Source organism: Lepidochelys kempii, chromosome 3 (assembly GCF_965140265.1).
Source record: "Lepidochelys kempii isolate rLepKem1 chromosome 3, rLepKem1.hap2, whole genome shotgun sequence".
NCBI lineage: Eukaryota > Metazoa > Chordata > Testudines > Cheloniidae > Lepidochelys > Lepidochelys kempii.
The window spans coordinates 170,323,420-170,350,857 of record NC_133258.1 but is presented as its reverse complement, the minus strand read 5'-3'; the positions used below and the strand labels follow the sequence as shown (position 1 = coordinate 170,350,857).

The 27,438-nt window shown below is 43.4% G+C and overlaps 1 protein-coding gene and 1 long non-coding RNA gene across 4 annotated transcripts in view; both read left to right on the top strand.

The window, feature by feature from the left end:
- The first annotated feature begins 489 nt into the window (after positions 1–489).
- COX7A2L (cytochrome c oxidase subunit 7A2 like) lies at positions 490–14,316 on the top strand. 2 transcript variants are annotated; one of them, XR_012158254.1, is made up of 4 exons: positions 490–801; positions 12,069–12,203; positions 13,330–14,116; positions 14,147–14,316. XR_012158254.1 is itself a non-coding variant. In XM_073339055.1 (3 exons), exons 1-3 carry the CDS (start codon positions 730–732, stop codon positions 13,471–13,473), a joined length of 351 nt encoding a protein of 116 aa, XP_073195156.1. In that variant the 5' UTR covers positions 490–729; the 3' UTR covers positions 13,474–14,316. The 2 variants fall into 2 exon arrangements, 1 of the variants encoding a protein (XP_073195156.1); XM_073339055.1 differs by having other exon boundaries at positions 13,330–14,316.
- An 11,723-nt stretch (positions 14,317–26,039) lies between these two features.
- The window catches only part of LOC140908327 (uncharacterized), a 54,894-nt gene continuing 53,495 nt past the window's right edge, over positions 26,040–27,438 (top strand). For both annotated transcript variants that reach the window (XR_012157836.1, XR_012157835.1), the window contains exons 1-2: positions 26,040–26,271; positions 26,750–26,810. This is a non-coding gene — a long non-coding RNA (uncharacterized lncRNA). The remainder of the gene's footprint in view (positions 26,272–26,749; positions 26,811–27,438) is intronic.

Genomic DNA, 27,438 nt, shown 5'->3' with positions numbered 1-27,438 from the left:
GGTAAAACCCGCTGAGAAGCTCCGAAGACTCACGGACGCTCAGTGGAAGGGGCTTCCCCGCCTGCACCCTCGTTCGGGGAGCGCCGCCTCCCCGCTCCGTTAGCTCCTTTCAGCCCCCCAGACGCCCCTCCCTTGGGGCCTCGCCCTGTCGCCCCGCCCGGGCCCCCGCCCCACGAGGCCGGCCAGCCTCCCTCAGCGGTCGTGCCCGGCCTACCCGTCCCACCGCGTCTCTGCCCCGGCAGGCTGCGCAGACGTGCCACAGAAAGCGTCCCCAGCTAGCAACAGTTGTTATGCAGGAGGCGGGGTTTCAACAGCTCTCGGCCGCGGATTGGGTGGCTCTTGGGCCTTTCCCCAGAGGCGGAGCGGCGGGGGCCTAAATTCCTGCATCGGGGGCCGAGTGCGCAGGCGTATTAGGCTGCCTTACTGCTGCCTGATTAGAAACTGTCGCCCGCTCTTCGTGCTCGCTACAGAACCCGGGGGCAGTTCGCGCTCCCGCAATCCACGGAGGACCCGCGTTTATCACTCAAGCCTCGTAGGCAGCGCTTTGGGCTGGTTTCCGAGTTTGTTCCACAGGCATTCGGCGTAGCGCTCTACAAAACTGCCTCCCGCCGCCGGGGCCCGACAGGCTGGGGAAGCCACGGGGGGAGGAGAGGAGAGGAAGGTCCTGTCTCGGAGCGTGTCGCGGCCGGCCGGGTGCCTGCGGGGGAGCAGCGCGGAGAGCCCGGCGCCATGTATTATAAATTCAGCGGCTTCAGCCAGAGGCTGGTCGGGGCGGTGGCGGCCGCCGCCTATGCCCCCCAGGTGAGCGCGTGGCCGGCGCCACACGGTCTCTGACCTTCACCGTCCTCCCCGCGCCGCTCCCGGCGGGGCTTGGAGCGGGACAGTCCGCTGGGCGCGGCACGCCGGGTCGGCTGCAGGCCAGCGGGGCGCGGTGACCTTCACGCGACGGGCGGGCTCTGGGCTGCCGTCGTGGGGAAGGAAGCCTCCGCGTGGCTTGTGGGCCGGCTGCCTCGCGCCCGCTGGGTGACCTTCCCGCGCGGCCGGAGTCCCTGCCGCGGCCACCTTCGCGGCTGTCGGGTCAGGGCTCGGGAAGAGGCCACGGCGCCGTTTGACGGCGGGCAGATCTGAACGTGGCGTCTGAGCCCATCTGTAGGGGGATGGGGTGTGTGCCCTGGCCTCGCGGGGCTTGGGCCGCCCTGCGTGGCGGGAAGTGATGCCCTCAGGGTGCTCTCCGCGGGTCCGGTTCCTGACGCTGCCACTGCCCTGCTGCGCGACCTTGGGCAAGTCACCTCATCCCTCCTGCTTCCCTTTATTACCCACCTGTAAAATGGGGCTGGTTTGTCTCTCAAGCGGAGGAGGGTCTCAGACCTTGTTTGCATTGGAAAAATAACACTGCTTCAGCAACTAACTCTCAATTATCTGTTCGCCAAACTGGCGCCTACCACGGTTTGTCCCTAAATGTAGACCAAAAAACGCCATGGATAATACCAGTTCAGCGGGATTATTTGTGTGTATAATCAAATAAGCAGTATTGAAAGCCCTGGCTGGGATGATTTAGTTGGGGTTGGCCCTGCTTTGAGCAGGGGGTTGGACTAGATGACCTCCTGAGGTCCTTTCCAACCCTAGTCTTCTATGACAACTGACTACTGAGATAATGCTACTTCCAAGTGCAGACGAAGCCTTAGTTAAACAAAGTATGCATATTCACTAGCTTCCCGTCTTCAAACCCAATGCCATAATTTCTCAGCTTCAAGCATCCAAAGCTTTTTATTAACAGTGAAGAGCTCTGTTTTCAGATAAAAATCAGTTAAAAGCAAAGGTTGAATTGACATCCATGAATGCTTACCTTTCCCTTGGTTGGGATCCAGTAAATTCAAAGTAAGATCAAAGGTCTAGGTTGAAAACCTGAGACATTAGTCCATCTCTTCCTTGTTCCCTCAGCTTTGGAAGACTAATCCATATGCTAATGTCACTTGAAGTGTCATTTTTGTTGTTAAACCTTACTCTTTTCCTTAATTTACACTGTATGGGTGGCATATTGTATTCAAATTTGCATATACAGTCAAACATGAATAAACAGGGTATGAAAAACTCACTCATCCTGGGCAAGCAGAAATATTTCCTGTAAGTGTTCTCAACTTCTGCAAAACTTGTGTGGGGAGGTTTTTCTAAGAATACTACTTGTGCTTATATAAAGAAAAACTTCCCAATTATGAGCTGAGCATAAATTGATGCACAGTGGATTGATTTACATCAAAGCTATTTAAATCTCTGATTTTAATCATGATTTAACTCAGCAGACAGGAAGCATTGATTTAAATAATCCATTTTAATTGTTTTGCACTTGTACTTTAGTTATTTTCCTAAAGAGAGAGAGAGTCTCACTGGTTGGTAACAATTAAAATGTTTGCTTTCCTGCTATATTTAGCCTTTAAGCTAAACTTGGTGCTTCTTGCTAACAAGGAGGATGCACTGTATCTGCATTTATTTAAGTAATTATATAGCTTACCTGTTTACTGGATGGTTTTTTTATTATTATTATTTTACTTGCAATTTGTGTCAAACTGTATTTGGATGGAAATTCAATTAAATGCACAAAACAGCATTTTAAACAATTAAATAAAACTACCTTAAATATTCTGGATATATAAGAAAAATATAATTTTTTTGCTTTTAAAACTGATTTTTCAAACAAAGGAGGTATCTCTAGTTAGTGAATTGAACTGATGCTATTTAATCATGTGTGCTTCAAGATTTTACAACTAATAGATATTATCCTCTCACACCTAGCTTTTATTCATAGAATGGAAGAAGAAAACAAGCTTTCATGCTTAAACACCCTTTCATGCTTTTTCAATTCTCAGTTGCTTTCTTAATTCTCAATGAACTGGTCATTGAACTGAACTAGTTGAATAAGCTGAAGTGAAGAAAATATTCTTTACTGCTATCAAAAGCTGGTTTAGCACTTCAACAAACCCTGGTTCCAGTGACTTCCACCAGTCCAGTAGTTTGACTCTATTTAGACCTTGGGAGCAAACGTACTGCTTAATATTTTTTTGCATTTCATTTGAGTTGTTAGTAGATTATAATAGCTTTAGGCCTTAACGTAGGCTGTTTAAAATTTAATTTTAAATACATTTAATTTAAAGAAAAATTGATTTTTTTTTAAAAAATAATCTTTTATCCACTCTGCAGTGATCTCTTCCACCAGAAGAGATTTTCTATACTAGAAAGCCAGCTCTACGCTAAAAGGAGCTTGCCAGTATAACTTGCCAGTATAAAACAAGTTCTTTTGCTGATGTTTATGCTAGTTTCCTGTATGAAACAAACTACATGAGCAAAAGAACTCTTAGAATCTACACTAGGGCTTTTGCCAGCATAGCTCTGTTGGTTAAGGGTGTGACTCTTTTGCACACCTAACTGACATAACTTTTAAGTATAGACCAGACCTTATTCTGCAGACACCCACCACTCCCAGTGTTGCTCCACTGTTGCAGGCATGGTGTGTTTGCAGCTTGTCCCCTATTGAGCTAGCAAGAGAGGCCCCATGCAGGGCCATGTAAGTGTGCCACCTTCCATGCAAGAACATTAACTGATTTGATGTGTGTTGTGTGTGGCAGCACTAATTCGTTTATTTGTATGTGGTGGAAGGGAGGAGAGGTTGGGGTGGCATTAATTGGGGTCTCTAAGTTCAGCCAAGTTAGTTGGGTTTTAGGCCCAAGTCATGAGTAGTGCTTGACTACTAAGAAACCATTTAGAACAGGTCTTGCTTGGGAGAGTGTGTGGTGTGGAGCATTGTGCATTTAGTCCGGGGTAAGTGGTTGCTGGGTTAATTTTTAAAGCCCTGCAAATAAACTCTTTCTCCTACATCCTCATAGGTAAGTCCAAAAAGTGGGAAATGTCCACCTACTTGAAAATGAAAGATTCTGCTGTGGCCCTCTAAAACTGCTCTCAAGGCTTGGCCATGGGAGGATTCTCCTAGCACAGGTGAATCCTCATGTTTAGAGCTGCCATAGCAGTTCCTGCTCCACCTTCAGCCCCTAGCTGGGTAGAGTGTCTCAGCCATCTTTATGATGGATCTGGTCTCTGACAAAATTTGAGTATCTCCCAGGTCTAACAGCCTTATAATGGGAAGATGATTTAAAGCCAAGCCTGAGCATCCTTAATTGAATACATTTTTCCTTGTAGAATTGACTTCCTACTCCCAGAAGCAGCAGCATGTCTGGCTCCTATGCATAGGGGCAGCCAGGGGGCTCCACACGCTGCCCCCGCCCCAAGTGCGAACCATGGCAAATGGGAGCTGCAGGGGCAGTTTTTTCAAGCAAAAATAGATAAAAGCACGAGTAATCACTTGTAGCACAAGTAGAAATTCTATACTTTCTTACTGTACCTCTGTTGTTGTTGTTGTTGCTCGCTTGAGACTCTGAAACATCTGAGTCTCCCAGCGCTCTTAAAAAACATCTCCATGAGAGGCGTAACTGCTTGTGCACTGTTTACACTGGCGCTTTACAGCGCTGAAAATTGCTGTGCTCGGGTGTATTTTTTCACATCCCTGTATGAGAAAGTTTCAGCACTATAAAGTGCCAGTGTAGACAAGCCCTTAATGTAATACGTGCTATGAAATCTTGCCTTAAGGAATGGTTGAGCAAAGTTGATTTCCTTTTCTCATCTCACCACTCCAGTAGCACAAAGATCATCATAGTGAAGATGTTGCTTGTGGCTCTCAGTCAGTTGTAGACACCTCTGACTTTCTGCAAGTCATGTACCTTCAGTTACAATGGACAGGTGGCTGTGTGGCCACTTTCCATTGAGATTCTTAATGGAGGGAAATGGAGTGACCTTTGAGATCAATAGTGGCACTACTTTCAAATAATTTTAGGCCAGGTCTATACTGAAACTTTTTTCAGTATAACAATGTCAGGGTTGGGGGTGGAATAAATTCATTTTCTGAGACATTTCTATACCAGCAAACATTTCCTAGTATAGACTAGATATTCCTGAATTTGTGACTAATGTATTCAGAAATTTTGCTGTTGATTGACATTTCCTTGATAAATGAACAAACAGCAATTAGGAATGATCCCGTCTAAAAATGCACATGGATTAGCCTTGTCAGAATGTAAATGTAATCTCAGTTAATAGTTTATGCTCAGTCTCTGGAACAAAGCTCTCTTTCTACAGTGTAAGGAATTGTTTATGTGATAGGTGTTAAGGTTTAGTGAATTCATAAAGGCCTCCTGTTAAAACACATTCTGTAACACTTTAACTTTTTGTTTTTCAAGCATAAACTATGAGCAATGTATCTTCTTCCATTCCCCCTCAATTTAATTCACTTTGCGTGAGTTCCCCCCCTCTTCCCCCCCAATGTTTTGTGTGGTGTGCTAAAGAAATATTCTAAACCCTTATCTGCATTGTGTTAAAATGCAAACAGCATGAGACTTAGGGCAAATGAGACAAAAGTTCATCCTAAAGCTCCATGTACTGACCATCTACAACACGTTGATTAAGTCACAGAAAGGCAGCTTCAGCAGCTCTGCTGTAAAGATTTTTTTACTATAAAGCAAAATGCTGAAAATGGAGAGTAACACTAAAAAGTGGATGACATTCAGTGGCATTTGAATTTTGTTTTAAGTACATAATGGGGTTTTGATTGCTTTTTAATTATGGGTATTGGAAGATGTTTTGGATATTGCTGCAGTATGAAAGATCTAATCAGACCACATAGGACTATATTCATTTTGGATGTTGAGAACCCTTAATTCACTCCCCTGGCACATATTCGTGTTAGTGTGATTATGTAATTAATTATATATATTTGCACAGCACCCTTTCCCCACTTCAACATTCCCACTGATTCACGGTTCCAAACTCCCTCTATCATCACCTTGATCCGGTCTTTGCCCAGCTATTCCATTTCACACTGTGCACCTGATCAGATCAGTCTCCTCTCCTTCCCTCCATCCTGTCCCAGTTTCACCCCCTGCCTCACCTAAATTCCCAGTCCTAGTTTTTCTTTCCTCTCTCCCAACCCCACCAACTTCTGTCCTAATCTGTCAGGGACCATTCCTCTGGACTGTGATTGTCAGAGGCACAGGCCTCTGTGGCCTCACTCCCTATGCCCATGTCCTCCCTGGAATACTCTTTGGTTTGCAGGGAAGGGAATGGGTGTCAAAATGCTGGCTGTATCAGTTATGCCATTAGAGGATTCCCTTACGTGAGTGGTGCAGATGGGATTTACCAAAGGCCAAAAATCTGACCCATTATATTCAGTAAAAAGAAAAGGAGTACTTACGGCACCTTAGAGACTAACACATTTATTTGAGCATAAGCTTTCGTGAGCTACAGCTCACTTCGTTGGATGCGTCCTTTTCTTTTTGCGAATACAGACTAACACGGCTGCTACTCTGAAACCTGTCATTATATTCAGTGAATCAGTGTTCAGATGTACTCACAAATAGACTCTTGTACTATACTAGTGTGAGCAACAAGGGTGATGTCATGGTGGGAGTCTGCTATAGACCATCAGACCAGGGGGATGAGGTCGACAAGGCTTTCTTCCGGCAAGTAACTGAAGTTACTAAATCACAGGCCTTGGCTCTCATGAGAGACTTCAGTCACCCTGATTGCTGCTGGGAGAGCAATACAGCGGTGCACAGACAATCCAGGAACTTTTTGGAAAGTGTAGGGGACAATTTCCTGGAACAAGTGCTGGAGGAACCAACAAGGGGCAGAGCTCTTCTTGCCCTGCTGCTCACAAACTGGGAAGAATTAGTAGGGGAAGCAAAAGTGGATGGGAACCTGGGAGGCAGTGGCCATGAGATGGTCGAGTTCAGGATCCTGACACAAGGAAGAAAGGAGAGCAGCAGAATACAGACCCTGGATTCAGAAAAGCAGACTTTGACTCCCTCAGGGAACTGATGGGCAGGATCCCCTGGGAGAATAACATGAGGGGGAAAGGAGTCCAGGAGAGCTGGCTGTATTTTAAAGAATCCTTATTGAGGTTGCAGGAACAAACCATCCCGATGTGTAGAAAGAGTAGTAAATATGGCAGGTGACCAGCTTGGCTTAACAGTGAAATCCTTGCTGATCTTAAACACAAAAAATAATGGACAAATGACCAGGGAAGAGTATAAAAATATTGCTCAGCATGCAGGAATGAAATCCGGAAGGCCAAATCACACTTGGAGTTGCAGCTAACAAGAGATGTTGAGAGTAACAAGAAGGGTTTCTTCAGGTATGTTAGCAACAAGAAGAAAGCCAAGGAAAGTGTGGACCGCTTACTGAATGAGGGAGGTAACCTAGTGACAGAGGATGTGGAAAAAGCTATTGTACTCAATGCTTTTTTTGCCTCTGTCTTCACAAACAAGATCAGCTCCCAGACTGCTGCACTGGGCAGCACAGCATGGGGAGGAGGTGACCAGCCCTCTGTAGAGAAAGAAGTGGTTTGGGACTATTTAGAAAAGCTGGATGAGCACAAGTGCATGGGACCGGATGTGCTGCATCCGAGGGTGCTAAAGGAGTTGGCGGATGTGATTGCAGAGCCATTGGCCATTATCTTTAAAAACTCATGGCGATCGGGGGAGGTCTCGGAAGACTGAAAAAGGCTAATGTAGTGCTCATATTTTAAAAAGGGAAGGAGGATGATCCAGGGAACTACAGACCAGTCAGCCTCACCTCAATCCTTGGGAAAAATCATGGAGCAGGTCCTCAAGGAATCAATTTTGAAGCACTTAGAGGAGAGGAAAGTGATCTGGAATAGTCAGCGTGGATTCACTAAGAGCAAGTCATGCCTGACCAACCTAATTGCCTTCTATGATGAGATAGTCAAGGAATAACACATCCACTGGCCCTGTGGATGAGGGGAAAGCAGTGGGTGTGTTATTCCTTGATTTTAGCAAAGCTTTTGATACGGTCTCCCACAGTCTCTTGCCAGCAAGTTAAAGAAGTATGAGCTGGATGGACTATAAGGTGGACAGAAAGCTGGCTAGATCGTCGGGCTCAAAGGGTAGTGATCAATGGCTCCATGTCTAGTTGGCAGCCAGTATCAAGCGGAGTGCCCCAAGGGTCGGTCCTGGGGCCGGTTTTGTTCAGATCTTCATTAATGATCTGGAGGATGGCGTGGACTGCATCCTCCGCAAGTTTGCAAATGACACTAAACTGGGAGGAGTGGTAGATATGCTGGAGGGTAGGGATAGGATACAGAGGGACCTAGACAAATTACAGGATTGGGCCAAAAGAAATCTGATGAGATTCAACAAGTACAAGTGCGGAGTCGTGCACTTAGGATGGAAGAATCCCATGCACTGCTACTGGGTGGGGACCGACCGGCAGTTCTGCAGAAAAGGACCTAGGGGTTACAGTGTATGAGAAGCTGGATGTGAGTCAACAGAGTGCCCTTGTTGCAAAGAAGGCTAACTGTATTTTGGCCTGTATAAGTAGGGGCATTGCCAGCAGATTAAGGGATGTGATCGTTTCAACATTGGTGAGGCCTCATCTGGAGTATTGTGTCCAGTTTTGGGTCCCACACTACAAGAAGGATGTGGAAAAATTGTAAAGCGTCCAGTGGAGGGCAACAAAAATGATTAGGGGGCTCTGGAGCACATGACTTATGAGGAGAGGCTGAGGGAACTGGGATTCTTTAGTCTGCAGAAGAGAAGAATGAGGGGGGATTTGATAGCTGCTTTCACCTACCTGAAAGGGGGGTTCCAAAGAGGATGGATCTAGACAGTTCTAAGTGGTAGCAGATGACAGAACAAGGAGTAATGGTTTCAAGTTGCAATGGGGGAGGTTTAGGTTGGATATTAGGAAAAACTTTTTCACGAGGGGGATGGTGAAGCACTGGAATGGGTTACCTAGGGAGGTGGTGGAATCTCCTTGCTTAGAAGTTTTTAAGGTCAGGCTTGACAAAGCCCTGGCTGGGATGATTTAGTTGGGGATTGATCCTGCTTTGAGCAGGGGGTTGGACTAGATGACCTCCTGAGGTCCCTTCCAACCCTGATATTCTATACAGAAATATTTTTATTTGGGGAAAATGAAGAAAAACTGAACTTGTGCATGTATTCCACAGCACCATGAACTGCACATTATTTTTTGTTATACAAACGATATGAAACTGTTACCAAACAGCAAAAAAATCTTTCTCTGCATTTCTTGCACAGTAATTTTTTAATGTCATGGACTTACTCTCCATCCAGTTTTGAATTCAGTAATGGTTTCTTTCTGTGACTTAATTCTCTTAAAACTATTAATGTTATGGTACTACAAACTAACCTAAATATTCAAGCAAAAGCAGATAAAAGCACAAGTAATCACTTGTAGTAGCACAAGTAGAAATTCTATACTTTCTTACTGTACTTATGTTGTTGTTGCTCGCTTGAGACTCTGAAACACCTGAGAGTCTCCATAGGAATTTAAGGTAGTCTTATCTGAATTATTTTCTCCAAAAATCGATTTCATTGCATTCTTTTATTTCTTTAGAGGCTCACATAGTGCAATTTAGGCTGTAAAAATATCCCTGACCTTGCTCTTTGATATGTTCTTGACTAACTCCAATAATAAAAAACAAAAACAAAAATAGTTTGAAGAGAGGCTAAGGCAAATTAAGCTTGCTTGTCAGTATTGAGTGACTTTGTCACCACTTTTCCAATCCTTGACTTTGGATTAAGTGTCATTCCAGGGGAAAGTCAGGTTTGAATGTCCTTTATTACTTGAAAATTACTTTTGATGCTTGTCTCTATTGGTGCAATAAAAAGGAAAACCTGAGTGTGTCTCTAAATCTTTTAAACAGCTACACGGTAACTCATAGTAAGCATGGATGTCTTACTAGCCTAATCAAAACCCTATACAGTGCACAATGGGTGGTAGTGGTTTAAAATACAAGTGATTTTTTTAAGTGATCTACTGTGAAAGCTTTTTTATTTTTTATTAACCAGTAAAGATATATATTAGGCGTGGGATGAAGAACTCAGGATGGATGAGGTAGCACAGAATTTATTGAAATGGCTTGCAACTTACTATGACCTCAGTGCATACAACACAATTTTGTTTTTATATAATAGATATCAGTGGTGACCGTCTAAAATCTAAGTAGGAAAGGAGCAGATTAATTGCACTGAGGAGGAACTGGAGGGGGTCTAGTAAGTGTAGGGAGATGGCATGGGGATGGCTGACTCCCAATGAAGGATAACCATCTGAATTTTAAGGTAAAATTTTAAAAAGGAAGTGCTGGAGGAAGAGAGATGAAAGTTCCAAATCGTTAGCGCAAAGGGTGGGGAGGACTATTATAGCTGGGGAAGTCACCAGGTGGCGAAGTATGGTGTAACATATCACCGATGTGGGAAGTCCATGGGAGTTCAGTTTGTTAGACTGCCATCCATTTAATTTTTAATTTCTGTGTAATACAACATTTCTTTTGTGATTGGGAAGGCTCCAGAATATAAGATTGAATAGACAACTGAAAAGTAATTTGTTAATGAAAGGGAGAAAGATCACAAGAGATTTTGGTGTAATAACCTATTCATTATGCAAATGTTTTAATTACACTAAATGCTTAGCATCATAGTAGAAAAAACTCCTAACGGTAATGGATGATAATGAAATGGTCTTCTCAGTCATGATTAAGATAGTTTCATTATCTTTAGGAGTTTTTAACCTCTGAGAATTACTTTGACATGTCTCATGGTTGCTCTCAGGCTAAAAGATTATTTTTTTAGCCAGTTTCCAAACTGTTTACTTAGTTCTAAAACTTTAGATTTGCAGTTATTTCTTCTTGAATGAATACTTATGCCTTTTTTATAAAGTAATTTGGTTTATAAATAGAGAAAATAATAAAGTTCTCCAATACATATGGTAATCTAGCATTTTACTAAGTGCACTACAAAAATTTCAAGCATCTTTTAGAACTAAACCCTATGGTGAAATCCTGACCACTGTGAAGTCAGTCGCAAAATTCCCATTGATTTCAGTGGGGCAACGATTTTGCTCATTGCATTGGATCAGTGTTTTCATTACTCTGTATTTAAAATCTATCAAACTAAAATCTCAGCCTCACTGTTGCGTAAATGTATATTTCTCCATTTATGTGGACAAATTAGAAAACTTGTTAAGGCTTTCGCAGCAACCTTATCTTATCCACACTGCATGCGCACATGAAGGCATAACTTAACTCCATGTATAGTAATAAATATTTAGAGAGAGATGTGCAAGCAGGACACCTTACAGTTCCTGGGGGAACCATAACTTTGAATAGTATACATGAAAACCTTTTCAATAAATAGGATTTATGGTATCAAATCAGAGTACATGATCTAAAATAAAGGTTTAAATTATGGCTCAGTCCGTGGAGACTTGGGGGATGGGGATTAGCAGCAGAAGCAGTACCAGCTGAGTGCTGGAGGAGGAGGTTATTCCTGCTTAAGTGTCCTCTCTTATCCAGCAGCACCTGCTGTACCTGTACAAAGTGAAGATAGTTCTAGCCATTTCCCCCAACCCACTGCCAAACCTTCATTTAAGGTGTGTGCCACTGCCTGCAGCAGCCATTAGGTCTGTCTTTGTTTGTCAGTTATTCCCCACCATGTGTCTGAGGAATTCCCATGCTGTTCAGGCAGCACATTGGGACAGGATTTGGGCCTTGAGGTGCTCTTCACTTTTATTTCAGGCTGACTACCACTTCAGGGAAACACTGCTTTAGTTGACTTTTTAACTTCACATTTGGAAGACCCTCTCTGCCATGATAAGGGCTAGAAACTTTTGAAAAAAACATGGAGAATGTGATGGGTAAATCCTCATTCACCATGGAAGGTTGCTTATTTGCAAATGGCAAGTGAATTTGTCAAGTCCTGAGCCAAAACTAGCTGACAAATTTGACAGTCACCTCCTATATATTTGTAGTTGGATGTCATTTTAGTGGGGGTTTTTTTGAGGTGGGGGGCTGTAGCCAGGTTAGCTTTCTCTCTATAATGCCTTTTCATTTTAGCTGTGGTAATTTGTTTACTTGGAACATGATTAGTGGTACATTCTTTTCAACTGTTAAATATCCAGGTATTCAACACTTAAATCTCCATTTTCAGGGACTCAAGCCACTGGCATCCACAGAATCACCAGCTCTGATTTTTGGAACGCCAACTAAACTTGCCTCAGATTCGCCAGCAGCTGTTTCTTATTTGGATAAAAACAAGGTGCCAGACCTCCAGAAGCTATTTCAGGTAAGAAGAAAAGCTTTATTAAGAGAAAATTTAAATAAAAAGGGCTGAAGATAGTGGGCCATATTCTGCCCTTCATTGCACCTGTGCAATGCCATCAGTGGGCCCGCACCAGAGGGCGTGCACAGGTGTAACTCAAATTCTGCAACATTTGGTCCAAAAGGTATTATTGTTTGAATCTTTTAGAAAGGATTTGTAGTAATTTTCATAACATCCTATAGTTTGTTTGTTGCTTGATAATTCATGGTCTCGGTACCTTGAGACTCTGCACAGAATCCTTGTATTGGCAGGACATCTACTAGAAAGGAGAAAAACCTCAGATCTCCTTTCTTCACACTGCTACAGGTGCTTATCACATTCGGGTCAGTTGTAAACATGTTTTCTTTCTGGGAATATATGACAAGCTTATGATCCAACAAAGCTGAATGCGAGAACAAACTGGAATCACAATCCCCAGTTTGTTTGGTGGTGTTGAGTAATTTTAGATGTTTATAAACTATGTAAACGTTTACTGGTGCTCAAAACCTATGGAATAACGGTATATGTAGTGTCCTCCAGAGCTTTTGTGTTATCTCTGTGGATTAACTACTTGTTAGTTAGGGACTGACGGGTGGAGTTCACATTTAAAGGAGTTCTCTCATTTAAAATTAAGAATAAACTTCATATAACATTCTGTTTTTATGAGAATGACAAGGGGTTGTGCTTTTTAAAATGTACTCGGTTGTCTTCATGCCACTTTTATTTAGCATGTGTAATGCTGAATTGGTGAACCACATTTGATTTATACATATCTTCTCTCATTCTCTAGTTAGTGACACTTTTCAGTCAAGTGCCTTTTATGATAAAGGATTTTGAGAAAATATTCCAAGGCTTGTTTGTGCCTGCAATTTGCAAGGTGCATGTAATAAAACAAATATCTGCACTTAAAATAAAACTAGTCTGCTCTTCCCTTTGTGCAGTTTCAGGAGGAAACCCTATGTTCTATTGGAGGATTAATTACATAGTGGTTTTTGGGGAGGGTTTCTTTACCCTCCCCAACTCTCTCTCATAATTCTCCTTATTTTAGCTATAGTAGCTTCTTTGTGATGATCAGCCTTTTTTCACGTGCTGTGTTGTTCTTCTCCCAAAGAAGGCTGATGGATTGCCAGTACATCTGAAACGAGGAGTTCCTGATCAGCTGCTATATCGGACCACTATGGCCCTAACGATAGGAGGGACCATCTACTGTCTGATAGCTCTCTACATGGCCTCACAACCAAAATCTAAGAAGTGAGTGAACCATAACTAATGGGACTGATTCAGCATTTCTCTGAAGGACCAGTTGTATACTACCGCTTTGTATTTACTGCTTAATCCTGTGATTGTATGTTGTGAATTCTTCAAATAAAGACATTAAGAAAATGTTTCGAAAGTGGTTACCTTCTAATGCATTGGAAAGCAAGATGAATATCAAAGTTAATATTTAAGAGTGAAAGTCAATGTGTTTTGCTTGTGTCAGGTCTCCAGTCTTCTCTTTCCCACCCCAAACGTAAACCAGACAAACAGTTGACTTACAACAGCCTCTGAGCACTTTAGGGTGGTATAACTTGCCACCTGCCTTTCAACAATGTTTAAATTGGAAATGAAAACTTAATTGTGTCAAGCTATGCCTTAACACCCACATTCTCTCAAGCGTAAGGAGAACGGGGGGAGGGGATTCCAGGGTTTACAGAAGCAATAAGTGTTTTGTGTAACTTACTGTTTGATGACAAGTCTATTTTTCTTGTCGTACATGTTCACTAAGAATTCACATTAGCGGGTGCAGCACAGAGATTCTTCCAAATGCTGAGATAACATTAATGTTGGAAACATGGTTACTTAAATTTGTACTTTCAGTGAGTAATATGATAGGGTTATGGTGTCCAAATCTAATACAGGTTTCAGAGTGGTGTCCAAATCTAATACAGTCTATGAACACAGCGGCTGGTAGCAGTGTTGCACTTAGGCAGAATTCTACATTGTAACACCAACTGTACTAGTTTTTTGTCCTTTTCCTTTTGTCAAATTATATTTTTAAATTAAAGTACTGTTTGTTTTTACTGTGGAATAAATACACCACTGCAAACATTGAAACGTTTCAGATTTGAAAGTCTTGTTGTTTCATCTTTTCACAGCCTTCTAATGTTTCAAAACATCTGGTTTCCAACCTCAACTTGTACCTTTTTGAAGCAGACATCTGCTCAAACAGTCTCTAAACCTCAGAATTATGCTAATAGCCAGGTACTAGCCTTTCATAAGAAGTAATCACCAGTATCTGCTTTAGTGAAAGGTTGCTATATTTCATAACTTAGTTGTGTGTTAACTGCAATACTGTCTTATTTCTCATTTGTAAAAAGATGAGTCAGGTGCCCCCCCCCCCCCCAAAAAAAAACCCCAAAAACAACCTATATTGCATGAAATGCTGGATGCTGGCACACTTTTTTTTTTTTTTTTTTTTGTATTTGATGGTGATGAAATGCACCCTTTATCCTATAGGGACAGTCACTCCTGTGGACTGAAATAACAGCTGATGTCCCTTCACCTGTTTTGAGTTCCCAACCATTAGACCTGCATACCCATGGATTCGTCTCCAATTCCTACACCTATTCAAAATCTCACAAAGCTCACCTTCCTTGTGCAGAAGAAATGTAAAGGCCCCTTTCCTTCCTCCCCTCATCCCATCACAGGATGTCAAATTTCCTTTTCTTTCCATTTCTCCAAATTTGTTTTTCATATACTAGTATTTAAAGAAAGTTTACGTGTTTTCCAATTAAATATTTTAAAGGCTCAGATGTAAAAAAATCATCTTAAGAGTCATGACTGAAGAAATGTAACAGTGTATAATTTTTTGTATGAGAAACTGAAGCCTGAGACTAGTGTTTATATTTTAGAAATGGCAGAGAGGCCTCTGAGAATAATGGGCTGAAGCGCATAAGAAAACGGATGAAGCCCCTCAGGAAGGAGAGTTAAGAAAACAGGAGCATTGCCTTTACCAGCAGTTAACCACCAGTGAGCCATACTTTTCTTAAGTCCATGGGAAAAGGGTAAAACTTTCAGAGCCCAAGAGAATCTCTGCAGCACTGGTGATTTTCAGTCTCCCACTGCTGAGTAGTAGCCATACGCTAATCATGATCTAGAAGAATCCTCTAACACAGGGCTGTCTGTATCTGTTTCCACAAGTCCTTAGATGTTTGTCACAGGTCATTTGTAATTTGAGGAGATTCCCTGAGAGTTCTAAGCTAATAGTGATAGTCTATTACTGCTTACTACGGCTGATGTGACCTATACCTAACAAATGTAACAGGAAAATGCAATGGCTGTTATGCCACTGCACTTCAGCTGGAGTGAAGACCCTTGCTCTAGAATACATTGGAGAATCAGAGGAAAAAGTCATTCAGCTAGGGGTTTCTTACAGGAGAAGCTGCTCCTTCTAAGGCATAGCAACCTGACCAAACTACGCCTCTCTCTGCAGGAGTTCTGGGAGAAAGTGTAGCTCTGTTGCCATAGAAACCAAGTCTTCTCACTGACCTGGGTCATGCTGCTTTTGACTTGTGCCCAAACATAGTGCCCAAACATAGTGCCTCTGGAGGCAGAACCCAGGGAGCAGTTGAAAATGCCACTGCTGCAGCCAGAAAATGAAGCCTATGAAATTCCATAGACCAGCCACTGCTAAAACGTCAGTGGCCTTTCTATGTTTCTTTCCTCCCAAGACACATTACAAAAACCGTTGGGCTCTTGGTTACAGTGGGGTGGGTCTCCCTTTTTTATGGGAAAGGACAAGCTGGCTTAGGCTCTTTGCTCTAGGAGAGATTTCACAGTGAGAATCTTGAGCACAGAGGCACCTCCTGCGGTGCATCAAGCAGGCACCTAAAGCTCAGATCAATGGGAATTAGATACCTAAATACCTTTGGGTATGTCTACACTACAAAATTAGGTTGATCTTATAGAAATGGATTTTTAGAAATCAATTTTATACAGTTACTTGCGTATGTCCACATTGTCAGCGGAGTGCATCCTCACTACTGTGGCTAGCATCGACTTTTGGAGTGTTGCACTGTGGGTAGTTATCCCACAGTTCCCGCAGTTTCCGCTGCCCATTGGAATTCTGGGTTGAGCTCCCAACGCCTGATGGGCAAAAACATTGTCGTGGGTGGTTTTGGGTACATGTCATCAGTCACCCCTCCCTCCGCGAAAGCAACAGCAGACAATCGTTTTGCGCCTTTTTTCTGTGCAGGCGCCATACTGCTGCCAGCAGATGGTGCAGTAGGACTGCTAACCGTCATCATCATCCACTGCTTCAGCTGCAACTCTGCTCTCCAGCTCTCCTGGTGCCATGAATCCACCTTGCAGGTCCTCTCGTCGTTCTGTATAAATATCTATTCTCGTGCCATCTGTTGTCATCTACTGCTTCCGCTGCAACTCTGCTCTCCTACAGACGCCATACCACAGCAGCATGGAGCCCGCTCAGCTCACCGCTGCTGTTGTGAGCATTGCGAACACGTCGCGCATTATCCTGCAGTATGTGCAGAACCTGCAAAAGCAGGCAAGGAGGCGACGACAGCGCGATCACGATAGTGATGAGGACATGAACACAGACTTTTCTCTCAAAGCACTGGCCCTGGCAATTTGGACATCATGGTGGTAGTGGGGCAGGTTCGTGCCGTGGAATACCAATTCTGGGCCCAGGAAACAAGCACAGACTGGTGGGACCACATAGTGTTGCAGGTCTGGAATGATTCCCAGTGGCTGCGAAACTTTCGCATGCATAAGGGCACTTTCATGGAACTTTGTGACTTGCTTTCCCCTGCCCGGAAGCGCAAGAATGCCAAGATGAGAGCAGCCCTCACAGTTCACAAGCAAGTGGCGATAGTCCTCTGGAAGCTTGCAATGCCAGACAGCTACTGGTCAGTCGGGAATCAATTTGGAGTGGGTAAATCTACTGTGGGGGGCTGCTGTGATCCAAGTAGCCAACGCAGTCACTGAGCTGCTGCTATCAAGGATAGTGACTCTGGGAAATGTGCAGGTCATAGTGGATGGCTTTGCTGCAATAGGGTTCCTTAACTGTGGTGGGGCGATAGACAGAACACCTATCCCTATCTTGGGACCGGACCACCTTGGCAGCCAGTACATAAACCGCATGGGCTACTTTTCTGCCTACTTCAGGCCAAGCCTGGGTGGTGCTTAAGATAGTACTCACTATCTGTCAATGCCCTTTTGGGAGGAGCAGTCAGCATAAGGCACTTTGTTCTATGTGCATTTCTTATTGCTAAGAAAAGATGATTTCATACTTAGTAATCTTGCTACCTTGGTAACCAGTAAAAAGGGAGAGACGGCCTGTCATACTCACTCATCAGGTCATTGATAAACTCCTATATTCCTGTAAGTAAAATGTTTTTCCCCCCCAGGAAAGTTATTATCCTTAATTGTAAATTTAGCATCTGGTTAGAAATTTCTAAGGGATCTCCTAAATTAATAGGATTTGAAATGTCATCCCCTAAAACAAAGTTGGAGCTGAATTCTGTGTGAGTATTATTAATTATATAGCATCATAAATGCACATGGTACTTTATAAACATGTAGGAAGATGAAGTCCATTGCCTCAGGAACTTACAATCTAATTCCAAGACAGGCTACAAACTATTAATTTATTATTTGTAATATTCATTATTTATATTATAGCACGCAGAGGTCCCTGTTCGGTCCTGTTGGACAAGGCTCTGTACAAACAGGGACACATAGAGTCCATGCTTTTGAAAGGCTACTCTTACATACATTAGTAACTTATCCTCACAGTACCTTATGAGGTAGGTCAGAATTATTTTCTCCTGTTTACAGATGGGAAACCGAGACACCAAAAGATTGTGATTTACCAAGGAGATACCAAGTCCGTAGCAAAGTCAAAAATAGTCCTATTTACACTACATATTAAAATACCAGTGTATATGGACAGGAGTGGGAGGGAGACAAGCTTGTAACTGGCGTTATTACTTGCCTTGCATTAACATTTTTCTTTTTTTTCCAAAAGAGCCTCTCAATATTATTCCAGATTTTACAGCAGAAAACCCAACACCAACACTCATGAGGACACATGAAAACAAGACACATTTTAATTGGAATGCAAACTCTGGCTTTTAACATTTTGGCATGAATACACACCAGAGAATTAAGTTTTAATGAAATAATCACACCCTGGAGTGTTGGGGGAAAAGGGAGGAGCAGCTAAATTCTACAGTGCTCAGAAGTGTGATTATCTCAGGATAATCACCCACCTCTTTGGCATTTTCTTATTGTTATTATAAGTCTTTAAGATAAAACATGTTAAATCATGATCATTTACCTTCATAGAGCTGTCACAGCCTGAATTCAGTAGTTCTATCCATGTAACTAAATTCAGCAGTTCTATCCATGTAATTAAATTGCTTTTGCATGTCCACATTATGCTCCTTTTGTTGGTGGTGCGTGACCTCACCAGGAGCGCTTGCACTGATTTAAATGTCAGTTTGGGACATTGTGGGACGGCTTTTGAGAAGCAGCAACAGTCGATGTAAGCAATGCGGTGTCTACACTGACACTGTGTCGACCTAGCTACATCGACGTAAGCTCTGTGCCTCTCGCTGTTGTGGTTATTAAGGCCATGTCTACACTAGCGAGCTTACAGCAGCGCAGCTATACCGATACAGCTGCACTGCTGTAAGACTGCTTGTTTAGTCGCTCTATTCTGACGAGAGAGCGCTATCCTGTCAACATAATTAAAGCACCTCCACGAGCGGCAGTAGCTATGTTGGCAGGAGACACTCTCCTGCCGACATTGCACTGTGCACGCTACCACTTATGCCGGCAAAACTTATGTTGCTCAGGGTGTGTGTGTGTTATTTTCACGCCACTGAGCAACATATGTTGGTAAAACTTAAGTGGTAGTGTAGACATGGTGTTAATGTAGCCACCTACAGAGTTAGGTCAACGTAGGCAACCTTACATTGACCTAACTCTGTAGTATAGACCAGGCCTAATTTAAACAAGAGGCTTTCTCTCTTCTATACGGGTATTGCATAAATACAGTTGCAGAGGTCAATAATTGGTAGTATGCATGCACATCTTTCAGCTGCTTTAGAAGGATGCTAACAAAGGGCTTGATTTTACAGTGCAATCAAATATTGCATTTAAATCCTGCTTTTAAATATGCTATTTCTCTAACAACAACGATGTTTCAAAGTAAGAGCCCATATGACACTGATCATTACTATGTTAAAATATGAATTACTTGATCCTTCCGTAAATGAGGTTCAGAGGAAAGACATTTTGATTTTGAAATGATGAAAACTTTGGAAGAAATGCAGGCAAGCGGAACTAGAAACAGAAAAACAGCACAATTGCTGATGCTCCCTGTTGAGATCATCCTGTGGGGAGCCACAACACCTAGAGTTGGTAGCCCTTATGTGGCCACATAAGGGTGTGGTTAGGGGAATCCTTACTCCCTCCTATTCACCTGCATGACTGAGTAAAGGCTAGGCACTGTCTAGCTCATAATAGCTTGCAATGTGCTAACTTCATTTTCAGTCGGTAAAATCACAGGAGCCGTGCTGATGGCTGCTTCTCCTCCCTTCTCAATTCAAAGATGCCCAAGGGATACAGGAGCCCAACTCCCCTTAAACTCTTTTGAAAATCTCAGCCTTACTCACTACTGCTGATATTATTAGGGTGACCACCCATCCCGAATTGGGCGAGATAATCTTGAAATGCAGAGTTCAAGTTCCAGTCATGGGCTGACTGACTCTGGGACAGCATTTGTCCTGGCTTTCCCGTAGTTCTGTTCTGTGCCTGCCCAAGGCTCAGGGGTGGCACTAGCTTCTTCCTGGTGGTGGGGGACTAAAATGGGCCTTAACCAGTGGTGAGCTGGAGCCGGTTCCCTCCGGTTCACTAGAACCGGTTGTTAAATTTAGAAGCCCTTTTAGAACTGGTTGTTCCGCGAGGGACAACCCGGTTCTAAAAGGGCTTTTAAATTTAACTGGCCAAAAGTGGAGCACCCAGGGACTGGGCGCCTAAGGCACCACTTTTGATGTGATCAGTGGGAGAGTGGCTGCTCCCCCCCAGCTACACTCCCAGGCCCCTAGGAGCCAGAGGGACCTTCCAGATGCTTCCTGGGAGCTGCCCCAGGTAAGCACCTCTGGGACTCCCCACCTCACCCCCCCGGCAGATGCCTCTGGCTCTTAGGGGTGGGGTGGGCGCCCACTATGGTGGCCCACGAGACCCTCCTGCCCAGTTCTGGGGGCAGTCAGGGGACAGGGGAGGGGGGTGGATGGGGCTGGGGGGGGCGTCAAGGAATGCGGGGGGGAGTTGGATGGAGCAGGAGTCCCAGGTGGGGGTGGGAAACGACCCCCTTGTGGGGTGAGGAGGGAACCCGTTGTTAAGATTTTGGCAGCTCATCACTGGCCTTAAGCCCTTCTCTCCCTTGCCACAAGGCCCTGTTTCCTGGTCAGGCCAAAAGCTGGAGCTGGGCAGTAATAAAAGCCAAGCAGGGAGCCTGGGCCCTCCACCTGCTCTGGGTGGCATGCTCTGGGGGGTGGGGACGTGGGCCAGAGGCTGCTCTAGGGCACCCCCAGTCTCCCACCCAGAGCAGGTGGAGGGTCCGGAGCTCCTAGGGTTGCCAACTCTGACTGAAGCTATTCTGGGAGATTTTTTTTCCCAACACGATATAATGTCATTTTCTTAAAACATCCTGTTACAATCTCCTGGATTGCTTTCAGTAGTCACCGGGAGATGGATGCCGATTCCAGGAGACTCCAGGCCAATCCTGGAGGGTTGGCCGCCATAGGGGCTCCCTGGGTGGCTCTTACCACAGCCTGGCTCTGGTTTCCAGCCTGGCCAGGTGGCGGGGCCTCGGGGAAGAGAGGAGAAGCAGGGACAGGGCCACGGTGGAGGCAGGGCTCCTGCATGTGTCCCACTTTTACCTTTTGAAAAGGCGGTCCCCCAGATATTACATCAGTCAGCCTGGGTGCGCTACGCTTGACTCCCTGCCCATTGTTAAGGCCTTGGAAGGAACAGGATAACTATGCAGCACCATGGGCTTCGAATCAGGGCCCTGGCCAAAAATCTGGAGCAGGGCAATGCGGTGGGGGAATAGCCCCAGGACACATCATCATCTGTGACTTGTGGTGAGTAGAAGCCATTCAGGGATATATGAAGAACAGGAAGTTGTGAGTGGGTGTGCCTGAGAATGCACCGCTGGCCACAGCAGCGCCAGCAGTAGTCGGCCTAATATCACAGATGGCTTAATCAGCCTGAATGAGTTCTGTAGTAGAAGCTGTCAGCATGCCTTCACTATAATAGGGCTTATCTCTATTTCCTTTATGCCTAGAGTACTCAGGGAACATTGTGAAAGGCACTTGGGATTAATATTCAGTATAAAACACAGGATCCTTTACAGGTACCTATTGTTTTCAACAAAAAATGATAGTTTATCAAGCAAAAAACTGAAAGGAAAAAAAATGTATCCAGTGCAATGGGGCTGTGCTTCATTTGTAAGATACAAGAATCGCAAACAAAGCAGAGGTGTGATTTAGTAATCATGTAATAATCCTTAAGGAAGCTCCAAGCTGCTTCACTGTCGTAGAAGCTCCTTTCTAAATGATACACAAGCTTAAAGAGGTAGTTCCCCATTAATGTCAATACACAATTTTGGGAGTCCAAGACTGACATTTTTGCAGCACAGTTCTGCTCTACTCAATTAAAAATGGAGTTGCAGGGTTCCATATGTGTCTCTTGATATCTTCCAGATCAGACATGCTCACTTTAGAGGTAACAAGATGTTTTTTTCTAACTCCCAGCTCCACAAACTCAACCTGGCTCTGACAGTCAAGTTGGAGTCTTTTCTCCTGGTGCCTCACCACCAGTAAAAATCAACAACAACAAAACAAAACAAAGTGCCCAGCACCCAAAATTACTCTCACAAGTGCCTTATGTATAACCCCACTGCCTTCATTGGGTTTGACCGGGCGTAATTGATCATCTCCGTAATTGGAATTTAGTACACAAATCTGTTGATGATGCACAACTAAGAGCACATTTAGCTTATTCTTCATTAGCTGTGTTGGCTGTGGAAGTTTAACAGGAGTCAAAACTTAGTTTTCTCCCCCCCCTCAACTAAATAAGCAGACATAACTCTGCATGCACACAGGGAGCTGATCTAATGTCTTCCAGAAAGGTGCCGTTTTTACATAGTCATCTTCCAGAGCAGAACTGCACTTTAAAAGTTTGATTAAAGGGGCGATTTCTGGCAATCTCAAGTATGCAGACATGTGCCAGGAAACTTCAGGTCCGTGAGGAAGGAATCCAAGCCTCGTTTCCTCACAAAGTCCATGCAAACGCTTCGGTGCAGTATTGTCCATGACAGGAGCTATGGAGTGGCTTTCTAGGAGAGAGAGGCTAGTTTTCAGGGGGATGTGGGCTGCACATCTTCAGGTGTGGGTATGCCCCCAGCAATGCAAAATCAGTGTCATCTTCACCTTTGTGGAGATTATTTTATGGAGGGAGGGAAATGGAGTATGTGCTACTGTCAGCTCTGATATGAAAGCAAACAGAACACAGAAACGTAGGGCTGAACTTCCGTGGATTTCAATGAAGCTTTGTCGATTTGCCCCAGCTGAGGATCTGGTCCAATATCTTTTTATAGTAATAGTAAAAAAACATAAGAAAAAGCTTACAGAGCACAGGATCCACCCACATTAATCTTCTCTCTTTCTTACTTTCCTTCCTCCATACCCTTTGTGGGCTTTTTTTTTAATTCTCTTTATATATTTTCAATTTTCCTGTTTCAGGTGATGCCATTTGGGCTTTCCTAAGCACTGTCCATCACTCCTCTACATTGGAATCAGCTTTGACACACAAAGAACTTCCCGTCCTGGACTGAAAAAATAAGTCACATTTTGCCCTGTGCATATCCCATTCAACTCCACTGAAAACCAATCAAGGAGTTATGCTGGCTGTAGTTCAAAACAATATTGGTGCTGTTTCTGGTGCAATGCATTCTCTCTCACTTCCTGGATCTGATTCTCCTTTTACTTATGCAAGTATATTTCCACTGAGGCCGATTCTCCTTTCTTACACCAGTGTGAATCAGCAGTAATTCCACTCAAACCGGTTTTTATACCAAAGCAAAACTGGAACAAATGAGAGGAAAATCAGCCTATTAACATAATACACTTACTCCTGATTTACACCTATTTGAGAAGAGAATCAAGCCCTTTGCCTCCGTTCTGTTTTCCTTTCTTGGTTCCCCCTTTGTTCTTCTCTTCCTGTCTCACGCCTTTCCTGCAATCTGTAAACTGAGTAATACAGTGAAAGGGAAGGCCACTTTTTAATGATTGTGCTAGGTTTCTGCAGCTACTAGTCATTACTAGGCTAGATCTTCAGTCAGTGTATATCAGGATCAGTGCATTGACTGTCAACTGAGTAAATTAATAAGGCTGAGATTTTTCAACAGCTCAAGGGAGTTAGGTGCCCAACTCTAATTGAAATTCAATAGGAGTTTGGTGCCTCACTCCCTTAAAATATCCCAGCCTAAGTGTTTTAAAATGCCCTTCTTTGTGTCTTACTTACCAGTGACAGGTAGCATTAAGATTCAAGGTAGATGAATGTGCTGGAAAGCCAAAGAAAAATCTTTGCAGAATTTCTGTAGATTTCTACAGATTATGACAGGAAATCCCCACAGATTTTTTTTTTTCTGTCGCTACCCGTGAAATCAAGTAGCAAGTGTGTGTTTGGGTTTTTTTATGCAGTTAGCTGTAATGGGCCATATCTCACCAGTGCAACACACACAGAACTCACACTGACGTCAATGGAAGTTCTAAATTTGGGTTCATGGCAGGACATATGACTCAGTTTTATGCTCTTTAGAGACTGGAAAGCAGAAACTTTAGTTAATGGGACACAGTGTGTCTAGGTCTTATAAGTACAATTCTACTCTACACAACGATCATGCCAAAATGACTCCCTGTTCTTTGTTAGCCATCAGGCTTGCTTCTGTGAGTGTTTAAAGTCATAGCTGTCCACTTTAGTGATACAAATAAATTTGTACTAATTTTCTCTCCTAAAGAGATGACAAGAGAGTGAGCTGGATTCTATTCCTACAGTGAATCAGTAAAATAACTGTTTGTTAAATTACGAGAGAATCTTTCATCAGTGCTGGATCCCTGACAAAGTTCCAGAAGGATCAATGAGGGCATAATGTGAAGACAATGAGGTAGGACAAGTGTCCCTGAAGGTATGATTTCAGCTGCAGATTCTTCACTACCAGGGTATGAGCACCCTGCACATTAATTGGGCCATGTAGACCCTGTTGGTGCACAATAAGGCTTCCTAATGTGCTTTAACATAGGCGCACTACATTGAATCACGCTAAGGAACCTTCAGTGCACACCAGCCCGGTTTACACAGACCAATTAATCCGCAACATGTTAGTGCGCTTCAGAAATCACACTCCTGTAATGGGCATTACCCACCCTGTGGACAAGTCTACAGTATATCCACAGAACAGGCCTAACTCAGGTTATGACAGTGTAAGTTTATCCACATTGCCTCACTCACATGCCTTCTAATAGAGTGTCTTCTATTCAGTGTCCAAATCATTTCACTCCCTTGCCTCTCTGCTGTGGATGTGTGAGAGAATGCCAGTTATGAAGTGCACACTTGTCCTCTTGGTACAGGATGGAGAACATCAGCCCTTTTCATATAGATCACTGGGAGTGTTGCCTGAGCAGAGGAATTTCCTAAGGAAGGTGCTCAGACAGTTCAGTAAAGATTGTTATAGAAAAGTCTATAAATAAACTAAATCAATAATGTCCCTTGATCACCACCATTCAGACATTTGAACCCTTAATCTAGTTGTGACAGGCCCTCTGGATAAAATTTTCAAAAGTGCTGGAGGTTCCACTGACTTTCAATAGGATTTAGGCACCTAAGTCATTCTGGCACTTTTGAAAACATTAGTCTATAACCTATTACCAATCTCCTCAGGCATTCAGTGCCAGCTAGGACTAAATTATTAATTCAGAATGCTACATTTCAGCACAATACTATATTCTTTCTTGCAATTAAAAATCTTTAGAAATACGTTCTGCCTCATTGATCTCTTCGTGCTTTATCTCGTCTAATGAATTTTAATGTTTAGATAAAACATTTCTCTCTCCCCCTTGCTGAAGACCTGTGCTTTCTTCTTCATTCAACATGTGACTAATTTCTTATTTAATGTTAAGCATCACTGAACGACCTTCATTTCAGTTTGAGAAATACCTGACATTAATGTAACACAAGTTACACTGATGCTGACAGCTATGTTGAAGGGAACATTCATGTAGCTTTAGAGAAACCTTTCTGAACATCCAAAGGCGACATGAGACGTGAAATGTAATTGGAATAGAAAAACTGATTTTTAAAGTGCTATGTGAAGAAAACACAGGAATTGTGGGAGGAGCCAATCTTCTTCCTGGCTTCCTTCCATCCTAACATTTTTGGTATTCTTAAAGGTGTGCTGAATGTTTGCAAAGTATTCTATTTCAGATTTTAATTTCAGTGGCCCACACCCTGAAGTTCTTACTCTATTCTAATTTAGGGTTTGTCTACATAGGGACACTCAGAAAAATTAATTCAAATTAACACAGAGGAAAGCAGTAATCTATACAGCACAGTGGTGGGTGGTAATTGGCCATGTGCTGATAATGTAACATTTTAAATACAGGTAATTTATTTTAACATAAAGATGTATGCACTATTCCCCATCTCCCTCACAGCCTCATTGACATCAACCATTTGGTTTCTTGTAGGTGACATAGTAGAAGTGGGTATCCAGGATGTATTTGAATAAGGAGAAGGCACCGGCCTTTGCAAACCAGCCAGGAAAGGAAATTCCACACATAGAATGCAGCATGGAAGAAAGTACGGAAATGGTTGAGAGAGAAGATGAAAACGTGTCACTGCATCTGGGATTATTGGCTGAGGAGAAAGATGACACCACAAGCGTCGACAAGGACATAAATGGTCTAGAAGAGTGAGAGTGCTGGTTAGTATACCTGGCGATGGTCTATGGGCTCAAAGTGGTGTGGTTAGTCTGGTTTCTGGGCATGGCCAGATTTGTGTCCATGGTTGTCTGACTGCCTCTAGTGGAAAGTGTTGGAGACAGTCCACACTGGGCAGAACCCACACTTCAGAGTTCCCTCCCTCCTGTGTTCTTCGAGGTATTCTGGTATCCTGGAGGTATTCTGTCTCCTAGAGCTCTACACCCCCATCCAGCTATGCTCAAAAACCTATATTTTTCCCTGCACTTTTTAAGAACGTGTTACTTTCCTCATGATATTTCACCAGCCTTGTTTTGACCACTTACTTACATGGAGATATTCTATTCTATCTAAAGCTGTATCCTACACCCTGACTGCATCTGAGTGCATTCAACATAGTAGCTATTCTGAACACTCGAGTGTTTCTTGTAATTCAAACTGCAGACACAGAAAACTGATTAGATATTATTTGTGTTACAACAGTGTCTGGAGGCCCAGCTGATTGAGAACCCCTGCTAACTAGACACCAGACACTAAACACATGGTAAGTAACAGTCACTGTCCTAAAGAGCTTACGGTCTAAATAGACAAGACAGAGAAAGGGTGGAAGGGGAAATAACACGCAGCAGCTCAGTGGCAGAGCCAAGGATAGAACTGGGCCTCCCATCCTCCTGCAGTGCTCTGTCCACTGGATCACGCTGCCTCCCCAGTGCTTTAGTCTTGTAATATTGTCATTATGAACTGATATTTAGAAGAATTCTACTGCTGCATGGCCAGTTTTTACCAGTTACTTAGTCACAACAAGTAATGTGCACTGTGTCAGAAGATACCGTAAACTGCACGCAGGACCGAGTGTCATTAAAGGGTGCATTAGGTTCAATAAAATAATCCAAGACTTAGTGATTGCTGTCTTGCTCCAGGCATCTGCTTTCTGCATAACGTCCCTCACACGTCATATAACACCATCGCCCAACAACACCAACCATATTAGCAGCATTTAAAGACCCAAGGTCATTAATAATGTGAAGACCTTACAATACATCACACCCCTGAAGCATTTATTGCTCTAATTTGCTGTGTAGAATTTTAAACGCAATTTGCTCAAACTAAAAATCAGTGCTTTAACATACTATCTTAGGAGACCCTGCACGACCGGTTGCATGTTCCCTTAG

Excerpts from the sequence above, each read along its gene's own strand:
- COX7A2L (XM_073339055.1), top strand. The coding sequence starts at position 730 with ATGTATTATAAATTCAGCGGCTTCAGCCAGAGGCTGGTCGGGGCGGTG. Across the intron at positions 802-12,068 it reads CCGCCGCCTATGCCCCCCAG|GGACTCAAGCCACTGGCATC; the intron begins GTGAGCGCGTGG and ends CTCCATTTTCAG. Across the intron at positions 12,204-13,329 it reads ACCTCCAGAAGCTATTTCAG|AAGGCTGATGGATTGCCAGT; the intron begins GTAAGAAGAAAA and ends CTTCTCCCAAAG.